Here is a 26,730-nt window from a genome sequence, read left to right on the forward strand (position 1 = left end):
TTTCTCGGGTGGTGGTTGGAGGGAAATCGTGACGTATCGGGGTGACGCCTCCTGACCAACAAAAACAAACAAACAAACAGCTAAAGACTGCCACCTCTTTACCTTTCCCGGGACGTCCCGCCTCCTGGCCCCCCTCCCCCCTCCCCACACCGTTGTGGGGAAGACACATCGTCTGCTTGCTGCAGACCTCCCTGGCTCTTTCCAGGTGGGCAGTGGGGTTGTTGAGGAACCCCGCTCACCGGTGAGGGGGGCAAGATGGCGGCGCTCGCCAGCTCCTTGATCCGGCAGCGCAGAGAGGTGAAGGACCCTCAGGCCAACCGGCAGATCGCCAGCAAGCGCAAGCCCTGCCCCAAGAGCAACAAGTCCCTCTGCCAGAAGCAGATCCTCATCCTTATTTCCAAAGTGCGGCTGTGTGGGGCCCGGGGCCGCAGGCTGGACAAGAGGCCAGGTGAGTCCGGGGGAGTCCCGTCCACGCTGGGGGGTCTGCAGGGTTCGGGGGGTTGGGGGTGTCAGTGGAGCGCTGTATCCAACCAAGAACCATGAGGATGCAAAAGCGTTTTGTGTTGGCCTTACACATCCTGTGAGAAGTTTGTGCTGGAGGTTTAAACTCACTTCAGGGTCATGGCTGAAGTGTTAAAGATAGAAGATCAAACTGATTTATTTTGGGAAAAACAAATTCCGCCATGTTTGTACAAACATGACCCGCTGGTCTTGTGGACTCTGATCCAATCTCAGAGAAAAGGTCATGAGTTGTGGTTATTAATGAAGCGAGTGCCGTAGTGTAATTTGGACGATTATTCCATCATATTTCACTGTCATGTTACAGTCAGCTGCTGTAGTACATGTCCACTGAAAGAGCCTGACACGTCTCACAATAATATATCGCCAAATAAAGCTGTCCAAATCACATTTACGATTCTGGTGTAATTCACCATTAAGAATTATCTGGAGGCAGCTGGTGACTGTCAGTGTACATTGGTGTAGTAAAAAGAAACACGTGTTATTACTGTCCAAAAGGAATGCCTTTTAGCATTTATTGAGGGCTAATTTTCCAAAGTTCTCCTAGCACATTTTTGTGACATCACATCTAAACATTTACCAATGAAATTTTTCCTGTTTAAGGACAAAAGCTGGCCATATATATTACAAATGGTGCTGTTCATTAATATGAAAAGAAAAACTAAACGTTGTCACAATAAATGACTGATGATTTTGGAGGTAAAGGCATTTTTACACTCTTTTTACTGTAAGGAAAATCCCACAATAAAAACAAAATGTACATAAAAGTCCAGGAGGCTTATTAAAAAATAAATTATACATTTATTTACAATGGAAAAAAATAAAATGGTCAAGTCAAGAGTATCAAAACCTGGACAAGGTGACAGCTGAACATGGCATTTTTTTGTGTTTTGCTTTTTGGGTTTAGATTTTTCAGGTCCTCGTTTTAGAGGGCCTGATATTGTACTGGCAGCGCAGCTCTTTTCGTCAGTGGGCGAAAAGACCTCGTCACACCGTTTCCCGGAGTGGGGCTGAGTTTGGTTTTCCTGTGCAGGACGTTAGCACGGTGCTGAGCTCAGAGCCGGAGTGGAGTTTGGGGTCTGGGCTGGCCGCCCTGTCGCGGGAGGCGCTTCTCTGAAGGGGTATTTATATCTTGGTGGCAGCGACGAGTCCCTGTGTGGCTGTAGCAGCCAAGAGCAATAAGAGGCCACTCGGCGCATAAGGCCGGCTCAGCGCTGACATGCCACTGCAGCTGTGAAAAACAACGTTGCTGAAGCGTTAGTGTAGCGTTAGGGTGGTCCGCGCCCGGCTGGGATGTGTTTAACACGGCTTTGTGCTGAAATGATGAGTGTGATGGTGAGATTAGAATCCCTCAGTGTGTTGTGTTTCGTTGGTTGGGCTGATAAAAGTGAATTTATGAATGTGTATTATCAGAACCAAACGCACATGCACGCACGCGCGCACACACACACACACACAAAATTTTATCTGTTCTCTCAGCTCTCAAAACCACTGCAAGCAGTAGATGTATGGTATTGATTGTGCATGAATACAGCCCCTTATTTGGACTAAATGAAATACATTGTGAAACACACACACACACACACACACACACACACACACACACACACACACACGCGTATCCGCGTAGCTGCAGCAGATGGGGGCGCCTGCTGTCCCTGTCCCGTGGCTGGGGCTTTCCCCCGTTTTCGGTGCAGGCAGAGAGGGCCTACAGCAGGACAGGGTATTTATTGCCCGAGTGTGCCAGGTTCATCATGGTAATTACGGTGCAAGCGGAGGCTGGCTCTCTCTGTGCTCTGCCACACTACACCCCAATCAGTGGAGTACAGTATGAAAATGAACACACTGCAAGCCTGCAAAATGCCATCCAAATGTGTTTTTTTTTTTTTTCTGGTGACCCCCACAACGTGTATCGCATTACCATACTCTTATTGTTTTATTATGGTAATCTGATCTGGTGTTTTTCCCCTCCCAGCGGGTTTCCTGTCAAAACGGGTTATTGCGCGTCAGCAGAAAGAGCCCGGCGCTGAGGTGATTTAAGACCGCCTCGTCCTGGGAACTGTCCGTCAGCTCCGTCAGGATGTCAGGCGCGTGTGACTCCTGTCCTTCGCCTCTGACCTCGAGCCCCCCCTGCCCTCCCCCGCACTCACCTCATTCCTGTGCTGTGGGAGGGGCCTTCTCGTACCCTTTCTGTCTGTTTCTGTTTACGCCACAGGCTTTACCAGTGGGTTAAACTGAGTTAGGTTTCATTTGTGGATCGGAGGGAGAGAATTATCTGTGATTGTTTCAATCTTAGCTTTTCCAAACTGGACCTGTGCCTCGCATGTGTGTGTGTCAAAAAGAGAGTGTGTGTGTGTATGTATGCATCTGAAAGTGTATGTATGCATTTGTGTGTGCATGCATGAAAGTGTCTATCTGTGTGTGTTTAAAAACAGAGTGTGATATTTGTGTTTGAGGAACCTGCGTAAATGTGAATGAGTGTATGAGGGAAATTATGTGTGCGTGTGGGATTGATAATCTGTTATATTGTGTTGGTGAGTGTTTTTGTGTGTGAGTGTGTATGTCTGTGAGTGTGTATGTGTATGTGTGAGTGTGTGAGGAATGTGTGTGAGGACACTCGTGCTGATGGCAGTAGTAGTGTTATGGGTAGTAGCTGCTGGTGAAACAGGGAGAGAGGGGCTGCCACTCCCCATGTGCGGGTCGGTTGCCCTCGGCGATGGTCAGTCCCTGTCTGCCGGGTGACAGATGAGCGTCCCGGCCCTCACTGCCCCTCACACATGTCACTGTCAGTGGCCGTCACCTCCCGTTCGTCCCACTCCTTCACCCAAACGAGCCGCCGACTGACGCTAATGACAGCAAACAACAGCGGCCTGCTTCGCTCTGAACAAGGTCATTTCCCCCATCAGAGAAAGCAGGGGACGGAATTAACCCCCCCCCCTCCCCCCCCCCGCCCAAACAAAACCGTTTAATGTGCTCCCCGTGTTTAATGTGATTGAGCTGAAGTGACAGCTACATGATACTCAGCTGGCAGTTTGTAATCAGGGCAGCGGCTGCGACTCTGCTGTGGCGTGGTCCTTTCAGCAGAGGCCGCATTTAGCTGCGTGGCACGGTGTCAAGCCGGGGATTCTGGGAAGCGTCCCGGAGTACATCCTTCTCACCACGCTCTTCTGTATGGCTCGCACCTCGCGAGGAGCCTGGGGGTGCGCCACCCCAGCCCCCCCGACCCCCCCCCACACCCCGGCAGGCTGTGAAAGGCATTCACAGACTCCATTGTTGTGCTGTGATTCATTTGGCTCGATCAATGTTGCTCATTAAAGTTTACTGAGCAATCAATAACAGCCCCCCACCCCACCCCGCCCAGTTTGCTGAGGTTTGGTTCGAGGGGAGGGCGGTTAGGGGTGTCTCAGCTCCCTGCGGCCCGCACGGAGTTAAAGGGCTTACTGCACAAGATCCTGCCGGCCCATCCGGCTGCTCGTCTTTCATCTGATACGGCAGATCAGCCTGTGTTACTCCCTGCGTTACTCCCTGCGTTACTCCCTGCGTTACTCCCCGCGTTACTCCCCGTGTTACTCCCCGCGTTACTCCCTGTGTTACTCCCTGCGTTACTCCCCGCGTTACTCCCCGCGTTACTCCCCGCGTTACTCCCTGTGTTACTCCCTGCGTTACTCCCCGCGTTACTCCCTGTGTTACTCCCTGCGTTACTCCCTGCGTTACTCCCCGTGTTACTCCCCGCGTTACTCCCTGTGTTACTCCCTGCGTTACTCCCCGCGTTACTCCCCGCGTTACTCCCCGTGTTACTCCCTGTGTTACTCCCTGCGTTACTCCCCGCATTACTCCCCGTGTTACTCCCTGCGTTACTCCCTGCGTTACTCCCCGTGTTACTCCCTGTGTTACTCCCTGCGTTACTCCCTGCGTTACTCCCTGTGTTACTCCCTGCGTTACTCCCCGTGTTACTCCCCGCGTTACTCCCTGCGTTACTTCCTGTGCTACTCCCTGCGTTACTCCCTGTGTTACTCCCTGCGTTACTCCCCGTGTTACTCCCTGTGTTACTCCCTGCGTTACTCCCTGCGTTACTCCCCGTGTTACTCCCCGCGTTACTCCCTGCGTTACTCCCTGTGCTACTCCCTGTGTTACTCCCCGCGTTACTCCCTGTGCTACTCCCTGTGTTACTCCCTGCGTTACTCCCTGCGTTACTCCCTGCGTTACTCCCTGTTATTCCCTGTGTTACTCCCTGCATTACTCCCTGTTATTCCCTGTGTTACTCCCTGCGTTACTCCCTGCGTTACTCCCTGCGTTACTCCCTGTTATTCCCTGTGCTACTCCCTGTGTTACTCCCTGCGTTACTCCCTGCGTTACTCCCCGTGTTACTCCCCGTGTTACTCCTCGCGTTACTCCCTGCGTTACTCCCTGCGTTACTCCCCGCGTTACTCCCTGTTATTCCCTGTGTTACTCCCTGCGTTACTCCCTGCGTTACTCCCCGCGTTACTCCCTGTTATTCCCTGTGCTACTCCCTGTGTTACTCCCTGCGTTACTCCCTGCGTTACTCCCTGCGTTACTCCCCGTGTTACTCCCCGTGTTACTCCCCGTGTTACTCCCTGCGTTACTCCCCGCGTTACTCCCTCCGTTACTCCCTGTGTTACTCCCCGCGTTACTCCCTGTTATTCCCTGTGCTACTCCCTGTGCTACTCCCTGCGTTACTCCCTGCGTTACTCCCCGTGTTACTCCCTGTGTTACTCCCTGCGCTACTCCCTGCGCTACTCCCTGCGTTATTCCCTGCGTTACTCCCTGTGTTACTCCCTGCGTTACTCCCTGCGTTACTCCCTGCGTTACTCCCTGTGTTACTCCCTGTGTTATTCTCTGCGTCTCCTGACACTGCGGCCGCAGCGTTCAGCAGGGAGAGCAGGAGAGGGGGGCGCATCTCTCACTGCGCCTCAAAAACTGTTGCGGGACGTCCTCTGCGCTCTCCAAGCCACTCAGCACTGCCTGAGTCGGGGTTCCTGCGTTAGTGGAACTTTAGTTAGATGAAATGAAACATATTTACACATGCAAACACATGCACATATACACACTCAGTGTGAACCACTCTCTCAGCTCTCAAAACCACTGCTTTAGATGTGTGGCAGTTAGATTGTACATGAATACTTTTAGCTCTTTTGGGACACTATTGCAATGGGACATGCCCTGTGTGGAATGTGGTGAGAAGGAAGGTTGTGGGGTGGGGGGGTGGGGGGGTCTGAATTTGGATTAGAATGTCACTCCATGTGACTTTCACAAGCCAGCCAAGCTTGAAAGGAACAAAGACTCCAGCAAAACAGATTCATCATGAGAGAGGTATAGACACACACACACACACACACACACACAGGCCACACTGCTACCTGAGTGAATTCAGGACACCTGTATGGATTACAGACTGCGTCACAGGTTTCATTATTTAGGGAGGGCACAAGTACAACATTACATTTCAAAGGGACAATTTACCATTGTACCTGTGTGTATGTGTGTGTGTGTGTGTGTGGGGGGGGGGGGGGGGGGGGTTAACTTGGTTATGTGGAATGCCTCTTTGGAGGTTTTCAGCACAAGGTAAGTGACACTCACAGCACCTCACTGGCAGCATTAAATTCCTGGAAACATTCTGCGTCAAACTTTCCACCTTACTTTCCTGTGTCACAGTAAGAGCTCACAGCCTTGTAGATACTGTCCTTCCACAGCAACTGTGAGCTTGTCGAATCCAGCTAGCCTCACTGGCACATTGGAAATATATGTCTTTTTTATGTACAGCCTTTCAGATCTTCCCTGAATCAGTTCATGCCATTGATGTATCAGTGTGGATGATGGCCTTTCTCATGCAGGGTACAAAACTCAAGACGTTTAGCTTGGTTCCCCTGTGTGCTTTCAGCTAAAAACGTATGTCAGTTGTTAGTTTTCTCCTTGATCTATCGTTAATTTGTGATTTTCAAACAACTGTAGAAATCAAATCCAAACCCCATGAATTATAGCATTTTACCTGTCTCCCAATAATGAAATTTTACCTGTCTACCCTATCGTAATACTCTTGTCAGAATAAAGGGACAAATGGTTGTCCTAAGTGAATTATTCCACCCTCAGCTGACAAAAATTGGATAATACAACAAATTAAATGCTCTCAGCTTCAGAATAAGGCAGGCATTTCATAGTAAAGAGAATAATGTAATCAAATCGTCAACCACAATATTATTAGTGTCCTTCAGTGTGTAATCAGGAGGGACGAACATGCTTCTGTTGGTAATGTCAGCGAGGTAGCAGTTTGTTGGATTGTTTGCACAGTTATGACTGCATTGGTGACAGGAGATGACTGGTCTGGTTGTCCACACAAGCCCTGCCCCCCCCCCCCCCCCCCCCCCCCTCCCCCAGACTGAGCAGTGCCCCAAAGTAAATCTGGGCTCCTAATTAACCGCCCCCCCCCCAATCCCTGTTCAGAGTGTGATCCCCTCTGGTGCAGTCTTGTCATTGTGTCCGGGAACGGTCATGCTGTTTATAAACCCCTCATTAAAGCTGGTCCCTGATCAGACAGTGCCCACACACACACACACACACACACACACACACGCACGCATATACCCACGCGCACGTGTGCCCAGAACTCCACAGAGAGTTCACACCTGTTACTGTATTAATCCCTGTGTCAGATAAGGGCTTTGGGGTTGAGGGGTGGAGTGGGGGGGGGTAACAGGTGTAGGAAAGATAACAGGCTGAACAGCATGGCAGAACACCCCATGTCAGCGCAGAACAGAGAAATACATCCCTCCCCAACAACTTAACGCGCTTTTTGCAGCTGAGAGATGCGTTAAACTTGGCTGGCGGTCAAAGCGAACGGAGCTGGCGCTGAGCGCTGGTCACGGGACAAGCTTCGCTCAGATTTCCGGGAACGTTGCAGTGCTGAGATCCTTTTGCAGACCGCCCCTGTTGGCGTTACATATTTTTTAAAGGAGGACTCTCAGCGATTGGTTCAGAGACAGTTTTATGGGCAGAGAGATGGTGTTTGGAAAATGCTAGGACTGTAACTCACTGTAGAACTTCCACAGAGATCCGTGAGAAACTCGGCATCTTTTTCAGGTGGTTACCTGTGGAATGCAGGTGACTGCCTCTGTGGACACCCCCTGCATTATTGGCTTTGTGCATAAAGTGGTGAATTAACAGGGCTAGATTTTGTGTCTTTGTCTGTTGCCCTCGTCTGTCAGCTGTAATGTTGGCAGTAGATTACTGTAAGCCTGGTGCTCATCCCCTTTATCATAAATCACAGTGCAGGGGATGTCTTCACCAGCTCTTCCAGGCCCAGAGCCACTGATAGGGCATGCCTGTTGTTTGCCATTATGTTTTTTCTAGAAGTTGTTGATTGGCAGGTATGACTGTGTTTCTTTCCCTCTACTGTCTCTGTCACATGGTCAAACCCACAGAATCTCCTGTAAAGACAGTGGGGGAAAGGTGCCTGAGGGTTTCCAATGAGGAGAATAACAAAAGATTGCTCTTTAGCCTTTCTCAGAAATGCATCGGTTCATGTGTGGAGTGGATAGATTCAAAGTGCTTAGAAGGCTCTGTGAGCTCTGAGCAAGAGGGTCTGAGTCTCTACCGGGGCTGTGAGTGTGTGTGAGTGTGTGTGTGTGTGTGTGTGTGTGTGTGTGTGTGTGTATGTGTGTGTGTATGTATTAACCCAGGCTGTGTGTGTGTGTGTGTGAGTGTGTGAGTGTGTGAGTGTGTGTGTGTGTGTAACAGTGTGTGTGTGTAACAGTGTGTGTGTGTATGTGTGTGTGTGTGTGTGTGTGTATAACAGTGTGTGTGTGTGTGTGTAACAGTGTGTGTGTGTGTGTGTGTGTGTGTGTGTAACAGTGTGTGTGTGTGTAACAGTGTGTGTGTGTGTGTGTGTGTGTGTGTAACAGTGTGTGTAACAGTGTGTGTGTGTGTGTAAATGTGGACGGGGCACCTTGCTGATTGCAGCACCCTGTATCTCTACCTGAAGAGCTCACAGCTGCATGACGCGTCCTTCTCTTTAATGTGCCATCAATCTTTGGCACTGGAGAGATGCCAGAGCACTCACAGCACACACACACACACACACACACACACACACACACACACACACACACATACAGTGTTACACACATACACACACACTCAAGGACATGTGCATACAAATACATATACATATATACACAGGCATAGTCACACTCATACCTACACATGCATATACAAACACACATATGCTCATCCTAATGCAAGGCAAAATGAGGAGGAGTCAGCCTCTTCCTGTAAGCCAGAGCACAGGAGCAATGTGAAGTTATGGTGGAGTACTGGCAGAACACATTACCCTGGCTACCACAGGGGAAAAAACCATGTGCTGACATGTGACATGACACTGGAGACTTTGTGACAATGTTAAATGTGACTCTTCAGCTTCCACACTAAGTAGAACCACTGGTGAAAGTACTGTCATGGAAAAAACAGCAATCACACTTTATTTAAAGGGTCTAGTTAGGCTGTTTGAGGAGATTCATTCACACATACGAGAAGCAGAGGATTATAAATAGAAACTATTGACTTGACAGTTTATTACCTCTTTACTACCTGGTAACAAACTATTTACTACACACCTTTAAAATTTGTCTCATTTTTCAAGAATTGATACATTCAGTAGTTTTTTGAAAAGCAAGCACTTAAAATAAAATGTTTTAATAATTGTTGATCTTACTGCCACAATTCAAATGATTTTCTAGTTTCTTGTCTTTTTGAGTTGTATTAGAAATTATTGAAGAGTTGTTGTGTTTTAAGTTGCCTCTTCAGGCAAAGGCATGTCCTTGTGGCTTACTCCTGCGGGAAGAGTCTTAATTGGGAGTGTGCTGAGTTTGAGAAGCCTTCCCACTCATGGTTTTATGCATAATTTCTCACACTGAGAGCGTTTGGATGGACTTACAGCAAACCATCTGAGAAATAACTGTATTGTCGGGAGGGATTATGTTTGGCACATTGTGGCAGCTGACCAGGTACGGGATAGACGAAGAGGAGGATGATGGGATATTACAGAGAGAGAGGGAAATGCAGAGACAGTGATGATTTGGTGCAGTGGGAGTGATGCAGAGACAGTTGTATGGTGTTACAGACAATGAGGGTGTTGTTAAGTCAGTGATATTTGGGTACAGTGAGGGTGATTTGGAATTATGTGATGTCATGTTAATTTAGCTGTGAATTCACATGAGACTGTTCAGCTCTGAGATCTGCTGATATACATCTCATACATATATGAATAAATCTACTGTGACATTAGGGCCACTGTATATTTTCCTGTACATTACATTTATTTAGTGACTTAGAATTTTTAAGTGCATCTGATATCACTTTATAATCTGATCAAGATGAGCTGCATGTAGGTTATGAAAGGTCAGATGACTGCACAGAAATCTGGGAAAAGGAGTTGGACTGATTAAAAAAAAAAAAAAAGGAAACAAAAATTCCATTAAACTCTGGTTGGTGTACAAGAACAAAAGCTCCCAAGACAGCAGGCCTCTGTACCTGAGGCCACAGCAGGCCTGACAGGAAGCTGAAGCCAGCTGACCCGTCGGGGAGCTCAGGGCGTAAAGCCGGCTCCCTAAATTGGATCAGACCATCTGACCAACTTCGCCAAATGTACTTTTCAGATCTTCCGCTGTACAGTACAATAACTTAGTGGCATTCTTCCATCTGAGAGGGAGCAAGGGGGCCGTGGCCAAAATGCAGCCAACACCCAGTGAAAACAGAGACATCACCTGACCGCTCGAGCGTGCGTGTGTGTGCATGCGTTTGCGTGCGCGTGTGTGTGTGTGTGTGTGTGTGTGAGAGAGAGAGAGAGAAGCAGAAGGGGAGGCCTCTGTGCTGAGAGTGGAAGAAAAGCAGAAGAGGGAGAGAAAGGAGATGGAGGAAGGGGAGCCGTTGCGGTACAGTGTGCAGATATTCAGAATGATGAACGCCTTAATAACGTCTCTCACACAACTGCTGAAATGGAATCTGTAGATGCTTTGATTAAACCTGACAAGGACAGATTGAGCTTGGCCTCTGAGGGTTGGAAGAGAACGAGGGAGGGAGAAAGAGAGAGAGAGAGAGAAAGAGAGAGAGAGAGAGAGAGAGAGAGAGAGAGAGAGAGCGAGCATGGCATGGGAGGGGCAGGGAGAGGGCGAGGGGAAAACAAGGTGGAGAGAAGAGGGGGGAGGAGAGAGAGAAAGAGGGAGAAGGAGGGTATGAAAGAGTGAAGTGTGCTTGCAGATACAGACTCCCGAATGTGGAGCTTTGCCTCTGCAGGGTGGCTGCTGCTTCAGTCCGTGCTGTGAGCCAAAGCACGACGGAGGACAGGACAGCAGATTCCTTCACTGCTGTTTTCCCACAAAAACTCACTCACATGCTTTTAATTGATGTGTGTCTCAGCAACTCTACTAAAAAACACATGAGAAAGCTTCAATTATTTAAATGGAAAATGAGCACTGTGTGTGTGTGTGTGTGTGTGTGTGTGCGCGCACTTGTGCAGAAGTGATTCTGTGGATGGAGTTTTTTTCTCAGGTTTTCTGACTGAAAAGCCCCATGAAATCCCTGTTCTCTTACCCTCTCACACTCACTCCACTCCACACACACTCAGCCCAGATATCACGTGTTTATAGACTCTGAAAAAAGAACTCTACTCAGAGACAGACACAGAGAGTCCAGTTTACACAGGAACTCTACATCCTTTAAAAACTCTGAATTCTTCCAGTAGCCCCCTTGTAACCACCCTGAATACATCTTCTGCAGTAGTCCCCTTGTAAAAACCCTTTATCAGTCTCTTCTAGTAGCACCCCCTATAAAAACCCTGAATAAGTCTCCTGCAGTAGTCCCCCTTGTAAAAACACTTTTCCAGCAGTCCCCTTGTGGAAACCCTGAATAACTTTTTTCCAGCAGTCTCCTTGTGGAAACCCTGAATAACTCTTTTCCAGTAGTCTCCTTGTGGAAACCCTGAATAACTTTTTTCCAGCAGTCTCCTTGTGGAAACCCTGAATAACTTTTTTCCAGCAGTCTCCTTGTGGAAACCCTGAATAACTCTCTTCCAGCAGTCTCCTTGTGGAAACCCTGAATAACTCTTTTCCAGTAGTCTCCTTGCCCATTTGGTGCTTCAGTAGGTCTTCCCTTAGCTTTCTCTGGGTTGAGGGGACCCCACAGCTGCGGTGTGCATCCATGTGTGGCCACCACTGCATTCTTAAATCTCCTCTTCCACTTCCTGCTTCCCCACTTTGCTAAAACGATGCGCTTCCTCATAAGGGAGGCAGGAGGCGTGTGGCGGCGAGCCGTTAATGCTGACAGAATGAAGCCGGGACGGGGCTTTGAAACCTACTTATAGTTTGATTACTGGAGGTTTTTAATGTGGCGGGTGGCTGAGGAGTTGGCGCAGGCTAATTGCATTTGGCCCCCGTGATGCGAGCGTTTGGAGGAGGAGGGCAGGCGTGTGGGGGCCTGGGGGGGTTGGCCTGGCAGCGCTGTGGAGTCAGCAGAAAGTGCAGGGCAGAGATGATGTGAGGGGGAACCGAACCAGGCTAAAACTGGATCAGGGAAGTGCATGATGGGATGCCACCCAGAGGGATGAGAAGCAGACCTGGCAATTAAAAAAAATGAGACACCCCCCTCCCTGCTGGGTTTGGGTTTCGCCCTCCTTCCAACAGACGGATTAATTAATTAGACTAAAAAATATAAACAAGTAATAAAAATCAACAGTGGGGTGTTTGAGGCAATGCTGCAAACCTAGACACCCGCTGTTGGGCCTGTGTGGCTGGAGACCCAACTGCTTATCAGCCCATCGTGGGAATCCACCTTCCGTAAAACTTTCATTGAACTCTGTCCTTGTAATTCCACTTCTCATCCTCATTTGCAGAGAGATGGGTCTCTGAGATTCCCTGTCTGTCCCCTGAGTCTGAGATTCACTGTCTGTCCCAGGATTATCTGAGATATCGCCCACTCCAGGCAAACCAGATGCTTGGGCATCCAGTACCTGATGAGCTAATTCTTCATCCTTGATATTATATTGCATTATTAATGCTCATAGGTAGTGTTGTCATAATTGGCCTGTTGCGATCCATAATTCAAACTGGTTATGCAATGCTTCGAAAATTGTGTTAAGAAATGTTTTTACTTATGCTTTATTTTAACAGCTGGTGAAAATGTTGCTACCTACTGTATTAAATATTACATTTTAATAATAATGAATAAATGATGAGCAGGGATTAAATACGTAATAAAAACTTGTCTAACTTATTATTTCTATATAATAAGTCTCCAAGTGGACTGAAAATGTTCACATTTGTGAACACATTTTTACTATAACTATCACATTGAAATTTTTCAGTGAAATACATCAGCACATGCCACTCCATTGTATTACAGTTAGGTATATAAAGGTCAGAATAACACCATTCCACTGATAAAATATAACATTTAAATCTGTAGCCTCATCTTTATTTAAAAAAGAAAATTTAATGCTGATCTTTTATGTATGTGAAATATTTGAATCTTTAGCCCCATCTGTATTAAAAAAATCTCTTTTAAGAATGTAGTTAGTGAATCAGAAATGTCGACACCCTAAAAATGTCATTCAGGAGAGCGGTTCTGTGGCTTTACGGCGAGAGTTGTCTCTATTGCTGAAGAAAGGTGTCTCCCTGTGTCTCTGGGAAGGTCACAGCAGTGTGTTAATGTTGGCAGCGTGTGGATTCTCAGCTCAGAGTGCATGCTGGGACTTACGAGCCCGACTAGCTGAGGTTGCCTGTCGATCCTACTGCAGTGTTTTCCATGACGTCACCGTTGTCCTTCAGAGCACCCCAAACTTTGACTGGAGGGGGGAAGGGGTGAGCTGGAGCCCTAGGCAGGGGGACCCCCACGGGGCGGGACTTGCGGTCATGCAAGCCTCAAACCCCGAATGACCTGCCGGCAAGGGCAGCGCTGTTAGAAACAGGCCCTTTGCAGTGATAATAACAGCACCATTTCCTGATGGCGTCCTGAATTCCCCCATGAATCCCATTCTGTCTAGAGACAGTTTCAAGATATCCCTCCCCAAGACTCAAATAGTCGTGTACTTTACGACAGAAAGAATGCGGAGAAGGTCTTATCATTGCCGGTAAGAACAATTGGATTTTTGTGTATTAGAGGGTGGAAGCTTGCCCATTTTCACTGAGTTATGATAGGGACAAACTTAGAGATCAATCAGATGATGTCACTGGTCTTCATTCACAGTGCTGACGCAGAGATAGTTTGTTCTTGAGGAGTACGTGCTGTGGTGTCTTCAGTGGGTTGCATGTTTTAGCCCTGGGTCATGTTTTACACTCGTACACTTTCAGCGCGGCATTTCCCTGGAAGTGCTTCCGCAAATATCTGTCTGGCAGAATAAATGGATTGTGGGTAAAGTGTTAAAACTGAATCTGGGTCAGTTACCTCAGGTGCAGTTTTAATGCAAAGAAAGGCTTGCAAAAATCAAAACTGGCTCATAACATGAATTTTTTTCCCCTGAAGAAATGTATTTATTTAAAAAAAATCGTTGTGTGTTTCATGGAACTTGAAGCTTTCATGTATATGCCACTCGCGATTGTCAGAATAGAAGAAACATTATCTTGAAGATATAATTCAGAAAAGCATCTTCAAAGTCAGGAACAGAGTCAGTACCCTGCAGCGGTCAGTGTGATGCTTTTACAGTGTATGTATAATACAGTATTTATTAGCAATATATGAGCTGTTTTTGAACTGAACTGATGAACCGATGTATGCATAGATATACATGCGATCAGCTTCCAAAGGAGAATGGGTAAGACAATATATAAAATTGCATTGTCATTGATATTTGTACACTGGGAGCCCCAAACTGAAATTTTCATGCTTGCAAAGAAACCCAGAGCTTCAGGAAAGCCCTTGAGCCGGACTGTTCCCCCCTGAGGCTGCCGTTGTTCTCATAAAGATCTGATGGGAGGAAAATTCTGTCGTTGCTTTTTTGTCCCTTATTAAGACTTAACCCCTTATCTCCTGATGTCCTTCTATCTGTCACATCTCTTTGTCTCCCCCAGACGTTTGTTCTGTGGGGGGGGAGGCAAGTTCCTTATTTCCAGACTCAAACAGCCCCACAGTTCTTCCACAGGAAAAAAACGGCACTAATGGCTGCAGAGCAAACGAGGCTCTTTTCTGTTTTTCACTTTAAGGGAGAAAGAAAAAAAGTGTAGGTGTAGACCATCATCCTGAGGATTAGGCAAGCCCCCCCTTCCCCACTCTGCACAGTACAGTACAAAAGCCATCTTTTATTTATTCTAACAAGCCCTAGGGCAGCTGAGGCCAGCAGTTAGTCATGTTTCCCTAACTGCATTATGATTATTCCTGCTATCATTACTGTCCCTTGTTCTGGGGTAAGTGCTTTCTTCACACTTTGTGCAGAGTTGCCAGATAATTTACAGAATCCCCTCGTTTTTCTCTGAAAGTCCTCCTTGTCGGTGTGTCTCCCATGTATTTTCTAGTACCCTCCTAAACTGGCAACACTTTTTTTCTTCTGAGCTGCAGCGGTGGGATAAATAGCTTTAAAATGACAGTAATAGTGCTTCCGCGCTACAGCCTCTGTTACTGTGAAAGGAGGCTTTGATGAGGCACAGAGGGTGCTTTTCCAGTTTAAAACACGGGCCTGGTAGTGACCTTTTCCAAAGCACTCCTGCTTTTTCAGAGGAGGAGAAAACGCTGTGATGTGCAACCTGCTGGGTGTTATCCAGCAGCAAGAGACGGCTGTCTCAGTCTCTCTGCTGTTCTTAGGATGGCACAGGGTGGGAGTGGGCTTAGAGGACCACGGTGCGTTTGACATTTTTTGAAGTCTGAATGCTGCCGACTTGCCGTTCAGCTGAATAAGAGGCAGAGTAAGAGATAGAGGGAGAGAGAGGAACGCCAGTGTGACTGTGGGCACAGGGCAACCCTGATTATCTGGCTGCGGAATGAGGAATGTCCTATTCAGATCAGTAAAGCGCCTCTTGTAATTACATTGCAGTCTCTTATGGAGAAAAGGCAACCCAGAGGCAGGGTTATTGAACAGGAAAAACCACAGCTTTCACATGCAGCTCTGTCCTCGTCTCCTCCTGTGGTTGGCTGGAGATCTGTGCTCTCCCACAACAGCCTGCAAGTTTCTCTGTTTTTAATCACAGAGTGTGTTTTGATTGGGTCAGATTTGTAACTACTGCATGGAAGAAAAAAAGAAAAATCTTATTGCAAGGCTGCCTGTTTTTTGATTATATATGTGTACACTGCATACTGCAGGCGACAGGGGTAAAATGAAAAAGAGAAAAAAAAAAACAGTAAATCAGATTAATTAAAGAGTATTGATGCATGAGATTACACTGAGAGCCCATGGTGAAATGGAGGTGATTAGATTGTAAGTTAGAGGCAGAGAGGGAGTGAGAGAGAAGCTGCAGATGCCACAAACGGTCGCCTACGGTGACGAGTGTGTGGTCCCGATTGGAGGGTGGGTGGCAGGGAACCCCAGGTGCTTCCTGTCGCCAGGGCGATGCTGAATGAAAGCAGACGTGTCAGATTGTGACATTAACTACCCCCCCCCGGGTGCAGAGACTGTAATTAACACTGTCATACCGAATCCGGCAACAGAGTTTTGCCCTAATACACTGCTGTCAGTGAGAGGAAACGCTACATCATACGTACGTGTGCACGATAATGTGGAGTGCCCGTTCGGCAGACCCAGGGAGGGAGAGAATTACCATATTTTAACAATGTGCCACTGTTTGCATATTACTAAATTACTGTGTGGCAGCAGGGGTACAATCATTTAGGCTCGATAAAGAGACGAGGAAAAGAGATGACTCCCGCGCTGCCGTGTCTGTTGCGTGAGCGTTTTTTTTCAGCCAGCCACCTCAGAATGTTTGTTTTTGCTCTTTTACAGAGCCTGATCTCAAATAGACACGTTACAGAAGAAAGCCGGGGGGAGGGGGGCAAGAGGGAAGAGTGAGAAAAAACTTGGTTTGTTTTATGGCTCCTGACAAGAGGCAGACAGGCCCTTCTCTTCAGTGGGTTTTCTACCACAGAGAGGGAGAGAGGTTCACAGGGGGGCCTGATTAGCATTGGAGTCCATGTCCCACTGCTGTGACTTCAGCCGAGGTGGGGGGGGGGAGGGAGGGAAAGCGCCGGATTCGCCAGCTCAGCATTTTCGTGCCAGGAGAGAAAAGTCATTGGGGAAACTGTCTGGTGAACCGATGTTAAGACCACAGGCTCCGAGATGCTCCCTCACTGTTTACAGGTACGCCGTGTACAGTTAGCTTCTGCGTCAGCTGTCAGAGCTACGGTGTGCATCTCTCTCTTCAGCTTAAACTTTCCTTTTTCCTCCCTCTCTTATTTGCTGGTGATGATGGGAAAGGAGCAGCAGATTACATTTAAAGCCAACACGTTCAGCTCTATCCACATGACAGTTCTTTTTTTGTTGTTGTTGTTTGATTTGCCAGTTGTCCATGGAGAATGCTTCTCAGATCAGGGAAATGCAGGTGCTCGCAACGCCATTCTGCATGACCTGCGCGGTGCTGCAGTGGTGCTGGGATCACAAGCACAGGTGTGTGTGTCTGTCCTGCAGGGTCACAGGCCCAGGTGTGTATGTGTGTCTGTCCTGCAGGGTCACAGGCCCAGGTGTGTATGTGTGTCTGTCCTGCAGGGTCACAGGCCCAGGTGTGTATGTGTGTCTGTCCTGCAGGGTCACAAGCCCAGGTGTGTATGTGTGTCTGTCCTGCAGGGTCACAAGCCCAGGTGTGTGGTGTGTATTCAGAGAAGAGGGGCTGTTTTTGGCTGCTGTGGCCGTGTTGTTTGGATGGCGTGGTCCTTCGTGTGCCCTGTATCAGGCTGTGACTGAGTCTGGAAGCCTCACAGGGTTGTGATGCAGAGCATCAACGTGTGGCAGTACTGTGCGTCTGACAGAGTCACTCACACGCCATGAACCAACAGCCAGTTGGTAATAGGAACTTGGAGTGGACAGTGAACCCCACACACTCAGGTGTCATGTGTATTTGCATATACACATTTGTATGCGTTTGTGATTGTGTGTATGTAACAGCGTGTACATGTGGATGTGTTTTTGCCTTTGTGTGTGAGAGTGTGTGACAGGTTCCACTGTGTTACGCGGTGAGCAGGCTGTTTTACATGGGGAGCGGGCTGATTTACGCGGTGATCAGGCTGCATTACGCGGTGATCGGGCTGCGTTACGTGGTGAGCAGCTGCGTTACGCGGTGAGCAGCTGCGTTACGCGGTGATCAGGCTGCGTTACGCGGTGATCAGGCTGCGTTACACAGTGATCAGGCTGCGTTACACGGTTAGCAGGCTGCGTTACACGGGGAGCAGGTTGCGTTACGCGGTGATCAGGCTTCGTTACACGGTGAGCGGCTGTGTTACGCGGGGAGCAGGCTGTGTTACACAGTGATCAGGCTGCGTTGCGCGGTGAGCGGCTGTGTTGCGCGGTGAGCGGCTGCGTTACGCGGTGAGCGGCTGCGTTACGCGGTGAGCGGGCTGTGAGAGGATGAGCAGTGATCAGAGGGGTGTAGCGGAGAGGAAGGTGTGTGCTGCCAGCTCCTGTCTGCGCCTGTCTGTGTGAGAGCTCTCAGCCGCAGCCAATCAGCTGTGCTCACTGTTTCCTCCTCGGCTCAGCGAGTTGTGGACCGGACAGGAGCTTCACAGTGCCAGCGCAGGGCTTGGTCAAAACCCCTGTAGGATTGGGGGGGTTAAATCTCGGGTAGGAGGGTGTGCCAAGCAGAGTGGATGTGGGAGTGGATGGGGTGATGGGGTGATGGGGTGATGGGGGATTGATCTGCTTCCTATGGGGGGGGTGTCAGAGTTCCCAAGATCCTTTCGGAAGGGGCATAAAGTAAACTGTGTAATCCTCTCGCTGTGAGAAAGGGAAACAGCAATGCGATTCTCTCTGGAGATGAGCTTGCAGAGAGCAGAATAGGGAGAGACCCTGTCCCTGACCACTTCTAGCCTTATCTGATCTGCAGCTGAGCAAGGGTTTGAGTCTGGGTAATTCTTGGACGGGAAAAAGAGAAGTGGAAAGTGTGACTGGGGTGGGGGTGATCCATTCAAGTTTAAGTGTCTGTTTTCACCTCAGAATAGATAACTCTGTAACACAAAGAGCCTTTCTTTAACGACAACAGAAATGCTTCTGGGTTTTTTCAAGAAAAAAAAAAAGGATTGGTCTGTAGCCATCCAGCTTTGACACTTTACAATGTTACAACACCACGGCTGACTAAATCGATCCTCTCTCTCCCTCTCCGGCTCCCTCTCTCTCTGTCTCTCCCTCTCTCCCTCTCTCTCTCTCTCTCTCTCCCTCTCTCCCTCTCTCTCTCTCTCTCTCTCTCTCTCTCTGTCAGGTGCTGGCCCCTCTCCAGTTCCTCAGCCTTTGTGCAAGTGATCGTTAACGTAATTAACGTCTGTAACGGGTCGAGTTTCCGAACCTCCGCAGCGGTTTTTCCCGATGATCTTCTCTTTCCCCTCCAAACCACCCCCCGGGGGCCACTCTGTCCTCCTCCGCCAACACCAGCGCTGTAAAGAGCGCACTGCACCTTCTGTGCTTCTCCTTCTCTCTCTCTCCCTCTCTCTCTCTCTCTCTCACCCTCTCTCTCCATCTCTCTCTCCCTCTCCCCCTATCTCTCTCTCGCTCTCCCCACCCCCACCTCTCTCTCTCTCTCTCTCTCTCTCTCCCTCTCTCTCCGCTTCACGCCTCTGTCTCTCTCCATCTCTCACTGCTGTTTTCTCTAAGGCTGTCTCTTTTTTTTTGTACACTCCTTCTCCGTCTCTAACTTTGTCCATTCTCCTTGGTCTAAGCTGTGCATCGTTAAGCTTGAACGGGGGAAAAATTAAAACTGTTCCTTTAATTATCGTTGAGCAACACCTTCCCTCCTCCTTGCAATGACATTGGGTGGCTGTGTATGTGCGCTCGCAAGTCTGTGTTTGTGTTTGTGTGTGTGTGTGCGTGTGTGTGTGTGTACTTGCACGTGGGAGGGTGACACTTTATTTTATCACCTTTTACACTGTTACAAAACCGTTTACAAATATATTGCTCCCAATTAATTAGTTACAGCTGTTTTTCCAGTGTTCATCAAACAGAGAGCAAGGAGTAAAAGGATATTAAATGTCTGATTCTCCAGTTTTGTGAGTGCGAGAGATGCCAGAGACCTAACTATGATTCCACTTATGGCAAGAGGAAAGTGCCTGTCACATGTTTAGGGCAAGAAAGTATACTTTAATCGTGGGAATCAGAACAGGCTGAGGTCCGAGGTCGTGTATCAGAAAGGGAAAGGTTAGCAATTGAACAGAAAGTGCCCTTTTGCTGGTCATCTCAACAACCACATTTAACCAGCGGCCGTGTGAAGTCAGGTCAGGGCAGCGAGAATGGCGGTTCGATCATGGTGTGAAAAGGGTGGTGTTCAGATGAACCCTTGCAGAGGGGGAATGACTGTGTTTAGAATGAGATGATTGATTGCGCCATTAGGAAATGATTTTACTTGGGTGCTTTTCCCCATTTATCTTGGTCAAACGCGGCATTAAGAATGTAAGAGGCTTACTTTGGGTAATTTTATTGCAAGCGTGAAAATGAGGAAGCACCTGAAGATTTAGCATCCAGTGCTGCACGATTAGCATATTAGCATATTAGCAGTAGGGGCAGTCTTAGCTGTAATGACAAGTAGCTTTAAGTGTGGTAATGTTAGCAAGAGTGCATGCTGCTGTGGCAGTGGTAATGACAGTGTTAGCATTAGCTGTAGCTTTAGTTGATAGCAATAATTGCAGTTGTAACTGTCGCATTAGCACTACCGATTGCTTTTCTTCTAATGATAGCGGTATATGTAGTTGCAGCAGTAATACCAGCAGCAGCTCCAACAGCCGCTGTTTTGCCATGATAGCAGAGTATAAAGTTGCAGCAGTAGTAACAATAGCATTAGCGTTAGCAGTAAATGCTCTTGTAGCAAAACAGCGTGTCATAAAGTCATTGCCTGCACACTTTATGCCTGAATGCTAAAAAATAAATCAATTAAATCATAAAATTGTTATTTGCAAAATTAACACAAGAAGAAGGGAGTGAAATTGCTGGTCGGGAGTCGACAGCGCGTATCATTGATCTGTTGCTGTAAAATTCAATTGAAAAAAAGGGCCACCAATTGATCACAGAACCACAGCTTCGGCGTTGATGTCCCGAGGCACGTTCAACCATCGTACATAGGCCAGAAAGAAAACGGTAACAAAATTAATGAGTGAATATTCCAAGATTGATTATGATTTTTCTTGTACTCAAATTTGAATTTAAATGAAGTTTTCCGTGGTGTGTGGTGTTGCGTGCCGGCCGTGTAGACACAGCTCTCCGCGGCCCGGTGTGGGATGAGGGATTGGAGGCGGGGTCCCTGCGCTCTCCCTCGGAGTGAAACATCAGGCGTGCCAGTGGCCCCGACAGCCAGGCTTTTGTTAAGCACCGCCAAGTTTCAGCAGTTTATCGACGGTTTGTGTAGGGCAGGGTTCCTTTTTTATTTCCAGCATGAATCTTTTTCTAATGAAATAACTGTGTCATCTCTGTCTACCCCCACCCCATCCCTCCCTACCCCTCTCCACATTTGCTTTTTCTCTCTCTCTCTCTCTCTCTCTCTCTGTCTCTCTCTCTGGTGGGGAGGAAAATAATGGTCTGGTATCCCCTGCTCATTGGGTGATGTATGGTGTTATTGGGAACGACGCAAACCTACATAACTCACTGCACAAGCCCCGGACGCGGGGAGACACACGGCTCCCTAATTCAGCGATGTAACCATCCGTGCATTCCCCACATCTTTACTGATCACACCGACGCCTCCAGCCTACCGCTGCCTCCAGCCAGGCAGCGTCCTTCAAGCCCAAACGCCCCCGCCAAGACTCGGGGCGGCTTTGGTTCCACCCACAGCCACAATGTAACAGCTCAGCACAGTGCATTATGGGAAAAAAGCATGGTGCAATGGAGCTCAGTAGGGAGACTCAGGGTGGCTTCAGTTCCATCCTAAAGATCTTGCACCACATGCAGCTGCAGTGTGTCACCCCGCACAGCATTATGGGAAAAAGCATAGTGCAGGGGAACTCCAGGTGTTTCCTGGCAGTCTATGTGATGGCCCCATGCTTTCTGGTCCTGCGGAATGCAGACCACAACTTATGATGCTCCATGTCAGGCACGTATAATAACATTCTAAACAAACAAGAGTACTAAACTATCCACAGCACCACTCTGCACCACCAGTCTGTCTAGTCCAGTTGATCGTACTGGGCTGGGTAAACAAACTGTTGTGACCGTCATGGAGCACAACCGTGAGAAATGGACCATGGTATGGTCTGATGAGGGTGGTCTGTCGTGAGTTTGATCAAAATTTGAGTGCACCCTGTGAGCACTCCCCTATGACCCTCTGTGACTGGGGTCTGCGGTCTCCCCCCCTGGTGTTTGCAAAGGGGATGGGGAGGACAGTGGCCCCCCGAGTCCCCAGTTCCAGCCTTTGGGGGCGCGGGATTGGTGCGTTTGGGGGCGTGGGATCGGTGCGTTTGGGGGCGTGGGATCAGTGCATTTGGGGGCGTGGGATCGGTGCGTTTGGGGGCGTGGGATCAGTGCATTTGGGGGCGCAGGATTGGTGCGTTTGGGGGCGTGGGATCGGTGCGTTTGGGGGCATGGGATCAGTGCATTTGGGGGCGCAGGATTGGTGCGTTTGGGGGCACGGGATCGGTGCGTTTGGGGGCATGGGATCAGTGCATTTGGGGGCGTAGGATCGGTGCGTTTGGGACGCGGGATCTCTGGGTTTTGGGAGGGTTGAATGGACTCTGCAGTGCTCTGCATGGTGAGTGGGAGGCTGCTTCTGACAGATACAGCACCGCGCCACAGTGTAGCAGCTTCCTGCAAACTGCCAAATCTGATATACAAGCCTTCCCCACACACATCTTACACATCTCACTTTAACCTTCACAGGACCTGAGTGTCTGTGATTGTATGAGTGTGAACGTGTGAACGTGTGTGTGTGTGTGTGTGTGTGTGTGTGTGTGTGTGTGTGTGTGTGTGTGTGTGTGCGCGCATGTGAGTGTGTGTGCGTGAAAGTGTGAGTCTCTGTGTATGTGTACATGTGTGTTTATGTGTCTGTGTGTGTGTATATATGTGTGAGTGTGTGTGGGCATGTATGCATGCACACAGGCTTGTTGATTAGTCTGCGTGGGGCTTCCTGAAGGAGGGAAATCTGAGCACGACATTACAATGAGCACCGTGCGTCTGCTGGCCTTGATCCTCAGATGAGCAGATTGCTTTCCAGATGCACCAAGGTGTTTATTCCTGTTTTTCTACTGTACAGGTTAAATCCTCTGAAGCTCAGAAGCAATACGGGACCTTCTTTTTTTAAATGTAGGGCTACAAACCAAAGACTTATTTTACCAGACGCCCCAATAAACCCAATTCTCATGCATATTTGATCCTGCTCATTAAAACTTCATTGTAGCGCAGCGCTTAAGCATTCTGCCATATCCGTTTATTATTCATCCTTCCTCAGAGCCTCTGAGAAAACGAGGTCTTTCACAGAGCCCGACCTGGCCCGCGTCATCAGAGGAAAACAGAGACGCTGCAAAGGAGAAATAAAGTTGTTCTTCAGCAGGAAATGGAAACCCCAATGAGCTCCACAAACTGCTTTTCTGTGAAGTAATATATTTTCCAAACAGAGATTTTTTTTTTTTTTTGTTTTTGCTTTTTTGTAGCTGAGCTGCGTAGACAGAAGTGGGAAGCTGGTAATTAAACACACTGCCTCCGACTGTTAGCTCCGCTGCCCTGCGTCAGACGCGCTGAAAGCCGCGTAACGCTGTGCAGCTTTTGTGATGCATGCTCTGTGTGGCTCCAGCGCTCTTTTTTCGAGTCGAAACACGCTGGGACAAATTTCGCCTTTTAAGACGCACCTGCACCTAATCCATCTCCCGGAATGCCACCCAGCCAGGGAGGCTGGGGTTTGCTGTGCAAATAGCAGGTGGTATCGAGCGCGAGGTGTGGGGCCCGGGCTGACGTGCTCTGCTTTTAACCCTTTCCTCCCCAGAGCCCCAGCTGAAAGGCATCGTCACGCGCCTCCACTGCCGGCACGGCTTCTACCTCCAGATGCTGCCGGACGGCACCTTGGACGGCACGAAAGACGAGAACAGCTCCTTCCGTAAGTTTCTGTGTGTGTGTGTGTGTGTGTGTCTACCTATCTGTACGTCTGTCTCTGTCTATTTGTCTGTCTGTCTGTCTGTCTGTCTATGAAAAGCCTGTGGATACACTGAGGAAACAGAGAAGCAGGTGGTGAATAATTTTTACTAACATCTAATTAACAAATCCAAAGGAACAGACCTGTGCTCCCAGAATATGTACATTTTGGAGTTCCATGTGACTTTATGGACATAAGCACCCCAGTAAGCATTAAATGCTGAATGAGTGCTTTCCTTTCTGTTGAGTAGGGCCGAATAAAGCTCCACAGTGCATCCCCGTGTCCCATCACACTAATGCCAAACATGGGAGGGGTGCACCGGGGGGGGCTTGGGGGGGCGGCGAAACTCCAGGCCGCAGAGCCCTAAATGGCTGTGGATTTAAAAGGTGCCTATAAAAGAAGCAAGAACCCAGGAAGTTATTGATTAAGTAATTCGGTTCCACCTTCGATAAAGTAATTAAGAGCTGCAGTGGAGTCGCAGCCGGGCGTACAGCGGGAAGCCCCAGGCCTGCAGGCCCTCTGCCCGCTGCACCGCCGGCTTATTTCCCCAGCCGGGCTCCATTACTGACGCAAAGTTATTGCTCCCATTATATCGCCTTTCTCCCCCTTTCAGGCCTTTAAAACTCTCGTGATTACGAGCACCTGAACGTTTCCCACAGTGCTCTGGTGCTTCTCCTGCAGGGCTCTCCACCGGAGGATCAGTGAAGCATTGTGGCTGTGATACAGCGTAACAGTAAAATAATGTCATAAAATGTTTCACTTTTTCAGGGTTTTCGCGTGAACATAAAAAGTATCACGATGGAAAAATACCCCTCACCTCTGGGTTAAATCTTCCGTTATTCTAGTATTTTCCAAATGGCTTGCTGCACCCTCAAATCTTGTGTTACTGGCAAAGTAGTAAAAATTATTAGTATGAAATTGCTTTTGTAGTACTATATTATACTCATAGTATTAATAATTAATACTAATAATCAATAATACTTACTAATACTACAAAACAATTTTGCTGCTAATGCTCTTACCAAGGTTATCAAGAGTTCCTGAACACCGGGGACTTCTCTTCCCACAGTGCTTTGCATGGTAATGTAATTCCTGTTATCATTAATCACTTTTTAATCAACTTTGAAATCTCTGTTTGATAATGAGTGACTCGTGGTACTTTATCAAACACTTAAAATTAAAATGTATTATATCGTAAATCCAATCTGAACCAACTCATCTTGCAGTGTCTTTGAACAGCCCCATGAGATTTGTTAAGCACCTTTTTCCTGTTCCAGAACCATATAACCCTTTAGGAACACAGTGTCATTTTCTACAGGAATAGTCCTAATTTATCTCTAAATTCATATCCCAGGATCTTACGTAAGATGCCAGGTAGAATAGGCGGTAGGCTGGTAGTTTCCTAGATGAGATCTCCCTTCTTATTTATTGGTATTATACTTATTTCAGTTATCATTTCTATCCATGTTGTGTAAGGATTGTTGGTTTGATGGTTTATAAATAACCATTATTTTTCTTTCCTTTTTCTTTCTTTTGTTAAGAAGGTTTGGGAATACAGCATCAGTGCATGCTCACTTAGTTTGTCTCAAGTTTTTGTCAGTTTTACAGAACTTTGCTGTAGGAACTTTGCTTATTTTGGTATTATCCGATACTTGGGGATCAGATGCAAATGTAGGCATATTTCTGACTTCTCTCTTTGTGAAGCTGCCAGCAATCTATCAATTCAGCACGTCTGCAGTATCTTTATTCTCACAAAGAAAAAAAGTCCTCCTGCTTTGGGGTGCACTTTGGCTCTTCTCTAACTCACCACGTTCAGCTGCAGCGGAGAGCAAAGTGCTGAACATTATTGTGTCTTTGGTTTAAGGTTCCTGGGACGTTACAGTTGTGTGTGCTATGTCATGTGCAAACTGAAATTATGGTGAAAAACACTGCTGACCTTTGATAGTTATAATTAATCGCGTTGTGACTTGGTCTTTGGGAAAAATGGTGGTAGGTAGTTGTGATGCATTGTGTCAGGATTTTGCCTTTGAGTAAAATGGTTCTAGGTATGTAGGTAGGTTGTAGATAGGTATAACTCAGTGTGTTATGATCGTTTCTTTGAGTGAAAGGGTTGAAAACAGGTATAGTGCTGTTATTATTATGTTCTTTTTGGGTAGAAGGGTTATAGATGGTGTGAATCCCCATAAGTCACGCAAGCCCCAGGTTGTCTCCGTAGTGCAGGCCCATTGCGGGATTGCAAAGTGCTCGGGGGTTTATCCACTGGAATCCGCTGGACAGTCATCTACCGCCCCATCTACAACTTCAGTCACATGACTTTTAAAAAGCTTGTGTGTGTGCGAGTGTGTGTGTGTGTGTGTGTGTGTGTGTGTGTAATTATGCACGTTACTGCAGCTTACGCAAGGAAAAAAAAGACCCAGAAAGGCCAATTCAGCAGCTGAGGAGATAAATAATTAAGGAGGCAACACAGGTTTAAAACCCAGAGTTCCTCTGTAAGTGGGGATGGAGTCAGAGCCCATTTCTGGGCCTTCACACCCCCCCACCACCACATATGCACACACACACACGCGCACGCACACGCACACACACACACGCGCGCACACAGACACACACACACACACACACGACTTCCCGTGATCAGTGGAAGCTGGGACCTCCCCACCGGTCTCCCCCACCTCACGCTTGCCTCATTGGTGTTCACATTTTCCAGACTTAACGACTACAGTCAAGTCAAATTGTACTTGTCAGATCGTGTGCGACAGTCCCTCTCGCTGCTTCTGTGGGCATTTACCACTGTTCTGCCCAGCGTCTGAGCTTTACTTCATCTGACACACCTGCAGTGAAACGGCAGTGTGGTGCAGCGGTAAGGAGCAGGGCTCGTAGCTGAGAGGTTGCTGGTTCAACTCCCCTGGGGCACTGCTGCTGTACCCTTGGGAAAGGTACTTAAGCCAGACTTGCCTCATTAAATATCCAGCTGTATAAA

At 48.0% G+C, this 26,730-nt stretch overlaps 1 protein-coding gene across 1 annotated transcript in view; it reads left to right on the top strand.

The window, feature by feature from the left end:
• The first annotated feature begins 218 nt into the window (after window positions 1-218).
• The window catches only part of fgf11a (fibroblast growth factor 11a), a 46,503-nt gene continuing 19,991 nt past the window's right edge, over window positions 219-26,730 (top strand). Inside the window, exons 1-2 of the mRNA XM_036547955.1 lie at window positions 219-448; window positions 23,604-23,714. Of these exons, the coding sequence (XP_036403848.1) occupies window positions 256-448; window positions 23,604-23,714 (304 nt within the window). The 5' untranslated portion in view covers window positions 219-255. The remainder of the gene's footprint in view (window positions 449-23,603; window positions 23,715-26,730) is intronic.

Source organism: Megalops cyprinoides, chromosome 16, assembly GCF_013368585.1.
Source record: "Megalops cyprinoides isolate fMegCyp1 chromosome 16, fMegCyp1.pri, whole genome shotgun sequence".
Lineage (NCBI taxonomy): Eukaryota > Metazoa > Chordata > Actinopteri > Elopiformes > Megalopidae > Megalops > Megalops cyprinoides.